This window comes from Salvelinus fontinalis, chromosome 19, assembly GCF_029448725.1.
Source record: "Salvelinus fontinalis isolate EN_2023a chromosome 19, ASM2944872v1, whole genome shotgun sequence".
In the NCBI taxonomy this organism is placed as follows: domain Eukaryota; kingdom Metazoa; phylum Chordata; class Actinopteri; order Salmoniformes; family Salmonidae; genus Salvelinus; species Salvelinus fontinalis.
In genome coordinates, this window is record NC_074683.1 from 25,991,655 (window position 1) to 26,006,519 (window position 14,865).

Here is a 14,865-nt window from a genome sequence, read left to right on the forward strand (position 1 = left end):
CAGACCCTTTGACCTTTTCCAAATTTTGCTACGCTAAAGGCTTTCTTCATCAATCTACACACAATACCCCATAATGACAAGCAAAATCAGGCTTAGAAATCTTTGCAAAAAAAAATAAAAAAAATAAATAATAATTCACATTCACATAAATATTCAGACCCTTTACTCAGTACTTTGTTGAAGTACCTTTGGCAGCGATTACAGCCTTGAGTCTTCTTGGGTATGATGCTACGAGCTTGGCACACCTGTATTTGGGGAGTTTCTCCCATTCTTCTCTGCAGATCCTCTCAAGCGCTGTCAGGTTGGATGAGGAGCATCGCTGCACAGATATTTTCAGGTCTCTCCAGAGATGTTAGATCGGGTTCAAGTCCGGGTTCTGACTGGGCCACTCAAGGACATTGAGTGGCCACTCCTGCATTGTCTTGGTTGTGTGCTTAGGTTCATTGTCCTGTTGGAAGATGAACTTTCACCCCAGTCTGGGGTCCTGAGCGCTCTGGAGCAGGTTTTCATGAACGATCTCACTGTACTTTGCGCCGTTCATCCCCACAGCATGATGCTGCCACCACCATGCTTCACCGTAGAGATGGTGCCGGGTTTCCTCCAGACGTGATGCATGGCATTCAGGCCAAAGAGTTCAACCTTGGTTTCATCAGACCAGAGCATCTTGTTTCTCATGGTCTGAGAGTCCTTTAGGTGCCTTTTGGCAAACTCATGGTGGGCTGTCATGTGCCTTTTACTGAGGGGTGGCTTACGTCTGGCTACTCTACCATAAAGGCCTGATTGTTGGAGTGCTGCAGAGATGGTTGTCCTTCTGGAAGGTTCTCCCAACTCCACAGAGGAACTCAAGAGCTCTGTTAAAGTGACCATCGGGTTCTTGGTCACCACCTTGACCAAGGCCCTTCTCTCCCGATTGCTCAGTTTGGCCGGGCGGCCAGCTCTAGGAAGAGTCTTGGTGGTACCAAACTTCTTCCATTTAAGAATGATGAAGGCCACTGTTTTCTTGGGGACCTTCAATGCTGCAGACATTTTTTGGTACCCTTCCCCAGATCTGTGCCTCGACACAATCTTATCTCGGAGTTCTATGGACAATTCCTTCGACCTCATGGCTTGGTTTTTGCTCTGACATGCACTGTCAAATGTGGGACCTTTTATAGACAGGTGTGTGCTTTTCCAAATAATTTCCAATCAATTGAATTTACCACAGCTGGACTCCAATCAAGTTGTAGAAACATCTCAAGGATGATCAATGGAAATAGGATGCACCTTAGCTCAATTTCCAGTGTCATAGCACAGGGTCTGAATATTTATGTAAATAAGGTATTTCTGGGTTTTTAATATACATTTGCAAAAAATTCAAAAAACCTGTTTTCACTTTGTCATTATGGGGTATTGTGTGTAGATTGATTTGAGGAAAAAAAAGATTCAATCCATTTTAGAATAAGGCTGTAACGTAACAAAATGTGGAAAAAGTCAAGGGGTCTGAATACTTTCCGAACGTAATTCAAACACATTCACATCTTCCAGGCAACCTTTTATGTAAAAGTGTCTCTGTGTTTTACTGTCATCTTCTTAGTCACCGTTGTATGGTGCAAATCTTGAATTTGTGTTCTCTTCTTGTGCAAATCTTGAATTTGTGTTGTCTTTAAAGCCATCACAGTTCCTTCACCAACTGAGCTAACTGTAACAACAGAGACTGAAGCAAGGAAAGATGTTTCAGTGAAGAGGGATTCAGTGACTGAACAGCTGAAAGAAGTTTCACCAAACCTTAATTCAGCTTCTGAAGTGTGGCAAGAACTTTCAGTGAAGAAGACTTCAGTAACTGAAACGAGACAAGAAGTTTCAGTGAAGAGCGATTCCGTGACTGAAACATGGCAACAAGTTCCAGTGAAGAGAGATTCAGTGACCGAAGCACGGCAAGTAGTTGCAGTGAAGAAGGCTTCAGTAACTGAAGTAAGGCAAGATGTTTCAGTGAAGAGGGATCCTGTGACTGAAGCACGGCAAGTAGTTGCAGTGAAGAAGGCTTCAGTAACTGAAGTAAGGCAAGATGTTTCAGTGAAGAGGGATCCTGTGACTGAAGCAGGGCAAGTTTCACAGACAACAGGTTTCATTGAGAAAATTTCCCTGGCAGAGGAAGTTAGTTTCAGAGAAGAGGTATCATATGGAGACAAAGCTATAATATATGAGAGAGAAAAGGAATTGACTCAGATAAACGTAAGGGATGATATTTCTTTAGAAGAGGAAGATATACAACAAACTGAGATAGTAAGGCAAGAAGTTCCTATAAAGAAAATAGATGATCAACCAATTCAAGCTATTGTTGCAAAGAAAGAGGAAGATGCAACCCAAAGAGATAGTGTTAGACACATTGACCCAGTGACAGTGGTTCCACCAAAGAAATCAGCTACTCCTACCACTAAGAAAGAAGCTATCTTAAGTATAAAGGTTATTCCTCAAAGGAAAGCTGTCTCACCTAAGGTAGAAGCCATTCCTTCTAAGAAAGCTGTCTTACCTGAGGAAGAAGCCATTCCTTCTAAGAAAGCTGTCTTACCTGAGGAAGAAGCCATTCCTTCTAAGAAAGCTGTCTTACCTGAGGAAGAAGCCAATGCATATAAGAAAGATGTTTCACCTAAAGTAGATGTCATTCCACCTAAGAAAGCTGTTTCACCTAATGAAGATGACATCCTGTATAAAACTAAAATATCACAGAAGACAATCAAACAAAAGGAAGAAGAAGAAGAAGAAGAAGAAGAAGAGAGAGTTGAGCCTCCAACACCTCACAAAGGTATTTAATCTGAGGGCCTCATTCTTACATCTTGTCTGTCTGTCTTTGTGTATTCTTCTTACGTCTTTCCTTGTTGGACTGTATATTGTCATGACTAAATCTTTGTATTGTCTAAATATTGCATAATACTTTTTCTTGTCCAGACCAAAGGGTCGCCCCTGAAGTGGTCCCTGTCTCAATTACAGATGATACCACTCGTCCACAAGGTACTAAAGGGACTCTTACGTCTTCATCAAAAACGAAACTAAACTCTTACATCTTCTTCTTGTATTGTGTTTTCCTAAGTGTTGTCCTTAATGTTTCATGTCTCAATCTTCTTCAATCTGTTTCATTGTGTCAGTGTTTGTTTACAAATCTTAAACAAACCTTAGTGAAAATGGTATTTTCTTGATTGTGACATTGGCGTACTTGTATTTAAAGAACCACCAGAGAAGAAAATCTCTCCAACACCAAAGCCTTCACCTGCTCCCTATGTAGAAAAAGTAGCATCCCCTGAAGGTAGTGTGTTTGTGTCATGCATGTTGTTTTCCTCAAATGTTAGTCTGCTCTTTCAGTGTTTCTTTAATGAGTCTTTGGCCAAAGTGGTCAGTTCTTGATTGTGACCTTGGGGTACTTGTATTTAAAGTGACACCAGACAAGAAAATCTCTGCACCGAAGCCAAAGCCTTCAGATGCCCCCCATGTGGAGAAAGCTTCTCCCCCTGAAGGTAGTCTCTTATGTTTTTGTCAATTCATGTTATGTTCTGTCAATGTTTGTGTTTGTTTAACAACTCTTAGCTCAAGCAGTCAGTTCTTGAATGTGACCTTAGAATACTTGTATTTAAAGTGAAACCAGTGCAGAAGAAAGCCTCCCCACCACCTCAGATACCAAAGCCTTCACCTGCTCCTCTTGTAGAAACAGTGTCTCCTACTGAAGGTAGTGTTTCTGATGTTTGTTTCAATTTAGTTTTTTCTTAATGTCTATCTGTTCTTTTAAATGTTTGTATTTGGTGAGCAAATTTTAGCTCAAACACTCTTGTTTGTCCTGATTATGACCTTTGGCATACTTGTATTTAAAATGTCACCAGCTGAAAAGAGATCCTCCCCACCGATGAAAACGCCTTCACCTGTTTCACCTAGTGCTTCACCCCCTGAAGGTAGTCTTTTTTGTTTCTGTCATTCATGGTGTGTTCTTCAAATGTCTGTTTGCTCTTATTGACAGGTTCCTAAGAGCATGTGAGCCTCACACATGCTGTACTTAAGTAGTATGAGTGAACACACCTGTATGTATACAACATGTATACTTGCATTTTACACTGGCACTTAGAAATCTAATTTTAGAAATGTTGCTTCGTTTGTCTGTCTACTCTACAGCATACTTTTAAACCTTGTTAGAGGTTTATCTGTTTGCCACTATCTCATGATACCTACTCACTTGAAGTGTGTACTTCTAACAAAATGTGCATGCTTGATACTGCTTGCTTAGAATAGAGACACTTCTACACTCTACTAGTGTAATAACTAACAGTAGTTACCCTGTACAGGCTAGTAAGTACATGCAGTACTCTTTTCTCAGAAAATATTGGCAATATGGGTAAGTCGCATGCAACTGCCTGTACTTACACACCTGCTACAGAGTCATTACATTTCAAAAAGTCTTCACCAAAGTGAAAAGGAATACATTGCTCAAATCATCAAAAGTCAACATATTGCATGACACACTTCTTCCTCTAACGCAAATATTGATACCCCTGCATCTTGTAGTGTATATATATACATAGTAAATGTTTGATGTATGTGGCTGTAAGAGATGTGTATAATCTTTATGACATGGGTAACGTCCAATGTATGTATAGTGTATATGTTGAGTGTGTAATGTACAGTGTTAATTGTATACAGCCATACTGTGTGTCGAAGTACATTTCCCCCTCTTATAAGACAGTTTATCACATCCTATCCTAGTGATTAGGCACAAACATATGGGTGCTTTCCCAAATCCCTTACAATATATTTTTTATTCTAAAACTGAACTGGAATCTTACATTCCTACATTCCTACAGATAAGGGCCCTGTAACAGCACCCGGGGGAGCTGGCAAAGGTAAGATTGCAACAATACATCAAAGGGTAGAACACAATAACAATATATCAAAGCATTATTTTTAACCTATTAATGCAAAATAGATCGTAAACAGATTAAGAGATCAAACATTAAAATATAGCTTCATCATTTGATCAATGAATTACTAATTTAAATACATGATAGATACCAGTTTACTTTACTTGGGAAAATGTCTGTTTAACTTGTCTGTCTGAAAATATGTCCAGTGAACTGTCCTAAATCTTTTGTTGCCGAGTGAATGTGGAGTGTACAGTATTGCTGTAAAATGTTTAATATTGGAGTCCTTTGTTGTTTTGTGATGCAAATGAATAATTGTTGGTCGTTGCTCTCTGTCTTATACAAAATCTTACTACTTCAGCAAAAACAACTGCGGCGCCAACTATTATTAAGAAAAAGGGTAGAATTCCTGTTCTGAAGGAAGAAATACTTGACATGCCAACTTTGAAGAAAGTGACCAGAATTTCAAAGGACACTGAGGAAGAGCAGGATATCATTAAGCTGAAAAAGGTGCCACAGATACCCTCAGAAGAAGAGACAGTTGAGCCGGAGGTTCCGACTCAGGAAGCCTCAAGGACCATAGTTGTTGAAAGTTATGAGAGAGAGGAGTATATGTTTGAAACAACAGAAATAGCTGAGAGAACCTCAGTATACGATAAGAAGCCAATTGAACAGGTGGAGTTTCACAAACCTAAAGAAGTTGCATCAAAAGATTCTACTGAGGAATCATTAGCTCACTTGAAAAAATCCCAAAAGGTTCTGAAAGATGTCCAAGTAGAGGAGAAAATGGGTTTGAAGAAAACACCAAAGTTGCTGAAGGAAGAATCACCTGACCAACCTAGCTCATCTCTGAAGAAGGTATCGAAATTGCCATCAGACGAGAAAGAGCAAGAAACTGTCAAGCTTAAACCATTTGAAAAACCTGCTAAACCGGGAACTGTTGAGCCAGAGAAAGACAAAAAAGACAGTGAATCCAGAGCTGCTTACGATAGAAGTGAGAGACCACAAAGAGATGAAGCAGTTAAAGAATCAGTTTCTGCTCCTATGAAGAAATCTGAAACCATCGAAAAGGATACGAAAGAGCCACAGGCAGCCAAATTTAAACCAGTGGCCAAAGCTCCTGAAGATGAACAAGTCGAAGAGTCTGACAAACCACTGACAAAGGTGAAGAAAATGCCTCCGCAGGAGCAAGAGAAGGAAGAAGTTAAATTGAAGCCATTTTCTAAGTCACCAAAAGCTGAAGCTGTGAAGCCTGAGAAGGAGTCTGAGAAGAAGAAAGAGGCTGAAAAAACTCTTCATCAAAAGCCAAGTCCTCCAAAACCAGTACCTGTAAAGAAAATTGAAAAGAGTCCTCAAGAGGAAAAGCCACAATTAAAAAAGGTGGAGCTTGTGCCTAAAGAACCAGAAGAAAAAGAAAAAGACAAACCCTTAAAGCATGAAGAGACACTTAAGAAAAAGGTGGAACTGAAAAAGACTCCCTCACCTAAGGTTGAAAAACCAAAGCCAAAAGAAATTGAAAAAATTATTATGGAGAGGAAGCCCAGTGCAGAACGCACCAAAAAGCTGCCTAGACAGGTTTCACCTAAAGATTCATTTGAAGGTGTTACCCTAAAAAAGGTTCCAAAGAAAATATCACCAGAAGAGGAAGCACCACATAAAACTGTTAAAGAGAAGGTGCCAGCAATGAAGGAACTGTCCCCTGTACAGTTACGAAAGATTTCAACTCAGTTGGAGGAGGAAGTCTTTGAGGAGGAGCCAGAGAAGGAGCTGGAATCTGACAATGAAGGTTGGGGATGGGAACTTGTCCCTCGAGATAGTTCTGGGTCCACAGAAGACTGGGGAGAAGAACCTTTGGAAGGTGATGCACGTGAGACCCCTGGAATGCCAGGTGCCAGCAGAGGTGAGATTATGGCTGCTGAAACTTACCACTGATGGCTCAGGAAGTGTCTCACCTGATCCATCCTCCATTCATCCATTAATCTATCTGTCCAGTTATCAGTCGAGCTAGCCATCCATCTTTCATTACCTCCATCCATGTCAATATTTTTTGTCTCACGTCTTGTCCTCATTCTATGTAGACCAACCATGTCCATGTTCTCACTCTGTGTTGTCCAACCATGTCCATCTTAATGTTTTCATCTCCTCATCTTAATGTCTTCATTTTATGTAGTCCAAGTATCAAAGTCAGTAATTTTTGTCCATTGTCTAGCTGTACTAATATTTGTCTCCATTGTCTTGTACACATCCATTACAGCGTGTTCAAGCTCTCCATGTCAATGTCTGGCATTTTGTTCAATTCTCTATGTCCATGCCATCTTCTCATGTCCAATAATCTTGCCCATGGTGCTCCATTTTGTATCCATTCATCTTTCCCATCTTTCACAGTTTTCTGTGTAATGTCCAACCATTTTGCGAGTTGTAGTCATATATTTTATTTCTTAATGAGAAAGTCATGCAATTGTCTTTACTCAGATGGGAAACCAAAAGAGGATGCTGCCGGTAGAGGTAGAGGTAGAGGCATTCAAGGTGAGAATAAACAAAAACATGCATGTCAGTAATATGTGTGTGCTAAAGATATAGAAACTTAAAGTGCTCAGAAATATCATGACTTTAACCTATATCCTTATATGGGTCTTCTAGGTTTTTGTAATCATATCTATCATGTCTTATTTACTATGAAAACTATGTATTTTGTTTAAATGTTAAACATGTTTGAATGTTTGAGTCTGTATATTACTTCTGTATGGTATAGTAGCGTTTTATCGTGTTGTTAACTTGCTTAATACTCTTCATCCTCTTTGGTAAATACGGTAATGCCACTTGTTTTTTGCCCTTGGCAACATGTCCAAGAGAGGTTTCTCTCTGGGGTTTTATATTTTATGTCGATGTTCATGTACTGAAAAAATACAGTTCTTAAAATAAAACAAAACGTCTTAGCAAAAGTAGTGTTGTTGAACTTATCATGCATTTACATTTTTCCAATTTCAGCTAAGCAAACCCCCTCACCTGGTGGTGGTCGGGGTAGAGGACTGAAGCCCGGTGCTGGAGGAGACAAACCCCCAGATGCTAATCCTTTTGGATTCCAGCTCAAAGCAGTTCCACTGAAGTTTACGAGACCGCTCAAAGACATAGTGTTACAGGAGGCTGAATCAGTCGGCGCTTCTGCTACGTTTGAGTGCGAGGTTTCGCCTTCTACTGCAATTACTTCATGGATGAAAGATGATGCCAACATAAGAGAGAGCCCAAAACACAAGTACTACTCTGATGGCAAAGATCGCAAACTGCTCATCATTGATGTGCAAGTTTCTGACACTGGTGAATATACTTGTGTTGCCAAGCTGGGCAACAAGGAAAAGACAACAACCGCCAAACTAATAGTAGAAGGTACTTATTCTAAGTCCATACATATTTGTTCTGTGTAACGAACTTCTTTACTTCTTTACAACCTCTTTGATTACTTAAAAATAAGTCATATTTAATGTAAGCTTTGGAACATGACTTTCTTTCCTCATAGAATTGCCTGTGAAGTGGGTAAAGACTCTGGAAGAGGATGGTATGTCGGTCCTCAAGAGTCAGCCTATGTACCTGACCTGTGAGTTGAACAAAGAGAGAGATGTGGTCTGGAAGAAAAGTGGTGTCCCTCTTAAAAACATCCCTGGAAAAGTGGCTATCAATGTCATTGGAATGCAGCATGCCATTACAATCCAGGACACGGGAGATGACGACGCTGGGATCTACGCTTGCGAGTGTGATGACATCAGGACTAAAACAGATGTCAAAATCATTGGTATGTACAGAATATCTATATTTGTAACTAAACAAATGCACTAATCATTTTAGGAGCAATTCATTTGAACAAATCTACATAATGCATTCCTAGCCTATTCATAAGCACGGGAAAAACATTGCGTAATTGCTACATAGCTTGACATACTTGACTTCATCCTCTTGTCCCCTTTGGGAGCATACAGTGGCTTGCGAAAGAATTCACTCCCCTTGGCATTTTTCCTATTTTGTTGCCTTACAACCTGGAATTATTAATTTTGGGGGGTTTGTATCATTTGATTTACACAACATGCCTACCACTTTGAGGATGCAAAATATTTTTTATTGTGAAACAAACAAGAAATAAGAAAAAAAAGAAAACTTTAGTGTGCATAACTATTCCCCCCCCCCCCCCCAAAGTCAATACTTTGTAGAGCCACCTTTTGCAGCAATTATAGCTGCAAGTCTCTTTGGGTATGCCTCTATAAGCTTGGCACATCTAGCCACTGGGATCTTCGCCCATTTTTCAAGGCAAAACTGCTCCAGCTCCTTCAAGTTGGATGGGTTCCGCTGGTGTACAGCAATTTTTAAGTCATACCACAGTTTCTCAACTGGATTGAGGTCTGGGCCTTGACTAGGCCATTCTAAGACATTTAAATGTTTCCCCTTAAACCACTTGAGTGTTGCTTTAGCAGTATTCTTAGGGTCATTGTCCTGCTAGAAGGTGCCATCCATCATTCCTTCAATTCTGACCAGTTTCCCAGTCCCTGAGGATGAAAAATGTCCCCACTGCATGATGGTGTGGTGTTGGGGATGGGGATGGTGTTCTTGGGGTGATGAGAGGTGTTGGGTTTACGCCAGACATTTTCCTTGATGGCCAAAAAGCTACATTTTCATCTGACCAGTCACACCTTCCATATGTTTGGGGAGTCTCCCACATGCCTTTTGGCAAACACCAAATGTGTTTGCTTATTTTTTTCTTTAAGCAATAGATTTTTTCTGTACACTCTTCCGTAAAGCCCATTTCTGTGGAGTGTATGGCTTAAAGTGGTCCTATGGACAGATACTCCAATCTCCACTGCGGAGCTTTGCAGCTCCTTCTGGGTTATCTTTGGTCTCTTTGTTGCCTCTCTGATTAATGCCCTCCTTGCCTGGTCCGTGAGTTTCAGTGGGCGGACCTCTCTTGGCAGGTTTGTTGTGGTGCCATATTCTTTCCATTTTTTAATAATGGATTTAATGGTGCTCCGTGGGATGTTCAAAGTTTCTGATATTTTTTTATAACCCAACCCTGATCTGTACTTCTCCACAACATTTTCCTGACCTGTTTGGAGAGCTCCTTGGTCTTCATGGTGCCGTTTGCTTGGTGGTGCCCCATGCTTAGTGGTGTTGCAGTCTCTGGGGCCTTTTATATACATGTGTATATATACTGAGATCATGTGACAGATCATGTGACACTTAGATTGCACACAGGTGGACTTTATTAAAGTAATTATGTGACTTCTGAAGGTAATGTGTTCCACCAGATCTTATTTAGGGGCTTCATAGCAAAGAGGGTGAATACATATGCATGGACCACTTTCCGTTTTCTATTTTTTAGAATTTTTTTAAACAAGTAATTTTTTTTCATTTCACTTCACCAATTTTTACTATTTTGTGTATGTCCATTACATGAAATCCAAATAAAAAACAATTTAAATTACAGGTTGTAATGCAACAAAATAGGAAAAGCACCAAGGGGGGTGAATACTTTTGCAAGGCACTGTAGGAGGTCCACCATGTGTGAGGGCTTTTGCCTCTTGCCAGGAGACCCCCGTTTTACTCAGTTCCTGTGGACCGTCTCTAGTTGATCTTCGACCTTCCCTGCTTTGTTTTTATATGTGGATTGTAGTCCTGTGCCTCTCTTCTTATGTTTGTTGTGTCTTGGCTACATGAGAAGGAGCCATTTTTCAATATGAATTTTTATTTTATTTTACAGAAATTATCAGAGACTGGTTGCAGAAACCATTGAGAGATCAGCATGTGAAACCCAAGGCCACTGCCACTTTCAAATGCGAGCTCTTCAAAGAAACCCCCAACTGGAAGTGGTTCCATGGCGACAAGGAGATTCCTAATGATCCCACTGACAAGACTGAGGTTAAGAAAGAAGGCAAAGAACTGACTCTCATAGTTAAGAAAGTATCACCTGATGATATTGGGCAATATGCCATGGAGGTTGAAGGCCGCAGATACACAGCTAACCTGACTCTTGGAGGTTGGTTGCACATTCTATATTATGTTACTTGTATGTTATGTTACAGTCTGCAATTGTATGTTATGTTGTCCACTAAGGCTATCTACATGATAGCCTTTGCCAGCAGCATACCACCCTGCATCCCACTGCTGGTTTGCTTCAGAAGCTAAGCAGGGTTGGTCCTGGATGGGAGACCAGATGCTGCTGGAAGTGGTGTTGGAGAGCCAGTAGAGGCACCCTTTCCTCTGGTCTAATTTTTTAAAATAATAATCCCCCAGGGCAGTGATTGGGGAGATTGCCCTGTGTAGAGTGCTGTCTTTTGGATGGAATGTTAAAGAGGTGTCCTGACTCTCTGTGGTCACTAAAGATCCCATGGCACTTATTGTAAAACTAGGGGTGTTAAACCCAATGTCCTGGCTAAATTCGCAAGCTGGCCCTCATACCATCTCGGTCACCTGATCATCCCCAGCTTACAATTGGCTCCTTCATCCCCCTTCCTCTCCCCTGTAATTATTCCCCAGGTCGTTGCTGTAAATGAGAATGTGTTCTCAGTCAACTTACCTGGTAAAATAAGGTTTTAATTAAAATAAACATGAAGTGGATCCTTTTAAATATTTGTGTTACTTTTACAGAACGTGAAGCTCAGATCTTGAAGCCTATCTCCAGTATGGAGGTTGTTGAGAAAGAGGAGGTTACGTTTGAAACTGAAATATCTGAAGAGGATGTGGCTGGAGAATGGAAACTTAAAGGTCAAGTCCTGCAAAGATCACCGGTAAGACCTATAATTTGACTATAATATATTTCTGGATTCTAACCACAATGATTGGAAATATGTACAGTACATGTTGTTTAAATGTTGATGTATTTACACTTTTGTTCAAATTGTATTTACCTTTTTAGATGGTTGAAATCAAATCTGAGGGCCAGAAACGTTTCCTCACTCTCAAAAATGCTCAGCTTGACCAGTGTGGTGAAGTGTCTTATCAAGCTCTGAACGCTATCACGAGTGGGGTGCTCACAGTCACAGGTAAGAAAGTGTCAAAAATCAACAATATATACTGTCATATGCTGTATGTGTTTGTAAAGTCTCTGTGATCCAAAGGAAGATCGATAATGCGTCAGTCATACTTAATCATTATTCATACCTCACAGAAATGGAAATGGACTTCACAGTCCCCTTGAAGGACGTGTCTGTACCTGAAAAGAAACAGGCTATGTTTGAGTGTACTATCACAAAGGATGTGCCTAAAGTCATGTGGTTAAAGGGGTCAGACATCCTGTCGACAGGCGATAAATATGACATTATTGATGATGGAAAGAAACATATATTGGTCATAAACAACTGTGAATTTGATGATGAGGGACAATACACTATTGAAGTCTTGGGCAAAAAGTCAACAGCCCAGTTGACTGTGGAGGGTAAGTACTGGCTGAAACGATTCTCAGTTAACTCTTCTGTTTTACATGGCGCTGAATCTTTGATCTGGCTTTGTGTTAGATATAAGCTGCTTTTAGTATGTTGTCATCTTAATTCTTTATTGATTAATTATCTTATTGGGCAACAAGACTGTTTATTGGGCAAAGACAGTAACACTGTTATGCACTCAACTAATATATTATAGGTATGAGGCTCAAATTCATAACACCACTAAAGGACCAAACTGCCAAGGAAGGTCAAACAGCTCGGTTTGAGGTTGAGCTCTCTCATGAGAAGGTACCCCTGACATGGTACAAAAATGAAATGAAACTCCATGTGAGCAGGACTGTGCTCATCCATTTTGAAGGAAAGAAACACACCTTAGAAATCAAGGAGTTGACTCTAGATGATACCTGCCAGATTAAGGCAGAGGCTAAAGGAATTCCCTCAACGGCAAACTTGACGGTGCTAGGTAACCCCTGCTCTGTACCTCTTTCTTTCATTCTCTTTGTCCTCTTCATGGCTCTTTGTTCATCTCTTGTTTTCTACATTGTTCTTCTATGCTATGCAACATGGAGAGAAGGCATCATTCGAGAGTGTTATTGTTATTTGATCTACAGCAATTGATAAAACATTTTCCTGTTCCAGAGGGTGACGCATACTTCACAGTGAAGTTGCAGGATTACACCGCAGTCGAGAAGGACGAGGTCACTCTGGACTGTGAACTCAGCAAAGATGTCCCTGTGAGGTGGTACCATAATGAGACTGAAATTAAGGCCTCTAAGATGGTAACCATAAGGGCTGAGGGCAACAAAAGAATGTTGTCTATCAAGAAAGTGGAAGGAAAAGATAAGGGACAATACCTATGTGATTGTGATACGGACAAGACCATGGCAACCATTAGCATTGAAGGTAAGTCAATTAATTTTTACAATCATAAAATCTAATAGTAAAGATTGCTTTTGTTTTCTTGATTAAATTAATTGCCATCTTTTCCGTGTTCAATTGCAGCTCGTGATATCAAGGTATCTCGCCCAATGTATGGTGTTGAGCTCTTCGATGGCGAGACCGCTCGTTTTGAAGTGGAAATCTCTGAAGATGATGTCCATGGCCAGTGGAAACTGAAGGGAGAAACCCTTTCACCTTCCCCAGATATTGAAATCATTGAGGATGGTGCCAAGCACACTTTGACATTATACAACTGCAAGGTCTCCCAGACAGGAGAGGTTGGATTCACAGCTGCCAATGCTAAGTGTACAGCCAACCTGAAAGTGAAAGGTACAATTTCTATTTCTGATCTATTTTCTCATTTCTACTCTGTATTCAAATTTTTTCACCATTGAAATAATAGAACGACTGATATTCAATCTACTATAATATGTTGCCTATTGGTTTTATTCCAGAACTGCCACTGACCTTTATCACACCTTTGAGTGATGTGCAAGTGTATGAGAAAGATGAGGGAAGATTTGAGGTTGAGATTTCAAGACCAACCAAGACCTTCCGTTGGCTCAAGGGATCTCAGGAGTTGGAAAATGATGACAAGTTTGAGATTATCCATGAAGGAAAGATACACACTCTGGTGGTCAAAAAGGCTGCATATGAGGATGAAGCTAAATACATATTTGAGGCTGAGGACAAGAGGACCACAGGAAAATTAGTTATCCAAGGTAATTACTGAGATCATGGACGTTTTGAAATAATCAAATAATAAATAAAGACGAATATTTGAGATTGTATTAATGAAATTGTGATTTTTTTGTGATAAGGTATACGCCTTGAGTTTGTCAAGCCCATCAAGGATGTCACAGTCAAGGAGCGTGAAACAGCAGAGTTCAGTATTGAACTGTCACATGACAAAATCTCTGTCGTCTGGTACAAGAACGACATCCGTCTGCACCCCAGCAAGGTTGTGCACATGTCAGACAATGGCAAGATGCACACCTTGACTTTCAAGCAGGTGTCCATTGATGACACATCCATGATCAAAGTGGAAGCCTTGGGCAAGAGCTCTGAGGCCATGCTCACTGTTCTTGGTAAGCTATTGATTGAACTGTGGTGTCATTTAGTTTGAGTCATTTAATTCACATAAAGCCTGCAGTTAAACATAACTTTACATTTCCTCATAATTTCCTCTTTGTGCTTGACAGAGGGAGAACCTTACTTTGTGACAAAACTGCAAGACTACACTGCCGTTGAGAAGGACGAAGTGATGCTGGTTTGTGAACTTAGCAAGACCTCTGCTGAGGTGAAATGGTTCAAGGACGGCCAGGAAATCATGCCTAGCAAGAATCTGATCATTAAAACCGATGGAAAGAGGCGTTTGCTGACAGTGAAGAAAGCAGAGAAGGGCAACATTGGAGAGTACACTTGCGATTGTGGTTCTGACAAAACCACAGCCAGGCTGGACATTGAGGAGCGTGACATTAAGGTTGTTCGTCCACTGTACAGCGTGGAAGTGACAGAAACTGAAATTGCCAAGTTTGAGACCGAGATCTCTGCCGATGATGTCCATGGTCACTGGAAACTCAAAGGAGAGGCCCTTCATCAGTCTCCTGTAAGTGGTATTGACTGAT

General features: G+C 40.6%; 1 protein-coding gene across 1 annotated transcript in view; it reads left to right on the forward strand.

Annotated features, from left to right (window-relative positions):
• The window catches only part of ttn.1 (titin, tandem duplicate 1), a 167,156-nt gene that overhangs the window by 48,821 nt on the left and 103,470 nt on the right, over positions 1 to 14,865 (forward strand). The window contains exons 65-82 of the mRNA XM_055871142.1: positions 3,206 to 3,280; positions 3,408 to 3,488; positions 3,608 to 3,697; positions 3,840 to 3,917; positions 4,821 to 4,859; positions 7,350 to 7,403; positions 7,866 to 8,261; positions 8,392 to 8,664; positions 10,618 to 10,893; positions 11,505 to 11,644; positions 11,773 to 11,899; positions 12,025 to 12,291; positions 12,495 to 12,761; positions 12,938 to 13,201; positions 13,301 to 13,567; positions 13,693 to 13,959; positions 14,059 to 14,325; positions 14,440 to 14,846. Of these exons, the coding sequence (XP_055727117.1) occupies positions 3,206 to 3,280; positions 3,408 to 3,488; positions 3,608 to 3,697; positions 3,840 to 3,917; positions 4,821 to 4,859; positions 7,350 to 7,403; positions 7,866 to 8,261; positions 8,392 to 8,664; positions 10,618 to 10,893; positions 11,505 to 11,644; positions 11,773 to 11,899; positions 12,025 to 12,291; positions 12,495 to 12,761; positions 12,938 to 13,201; positions 13,301 to 13,567; positions 13,693 to 13,959; positions 14,059 to 14,325; positions 14,440 to 14,846 (3,635 nt within the window). The remainder of the gene's footprint in view (positions 1 to 3,205; positions 3,281 to 3,407; positions 3,489 to 3,607; positions 3,698 to 3,839; positions 3,918 to 4,820; positions 4,860 to 7,349; positions 7,404 to 7,865; positions 8,262 to 8,391; positions 8,665 to 10,617; positions 10,894 to 11,504; positions 11,645 to 11,772; positions 11,900 to 12,024; positions 12,292 to 12,494; positions 12,762 to 12,937; positions 13,202 to 13,300; positions 13,568 to 13,692; positions 13,960 to 14,058; positions 14,326 to 14,439; positions 14,847 to 14,865) is intronic.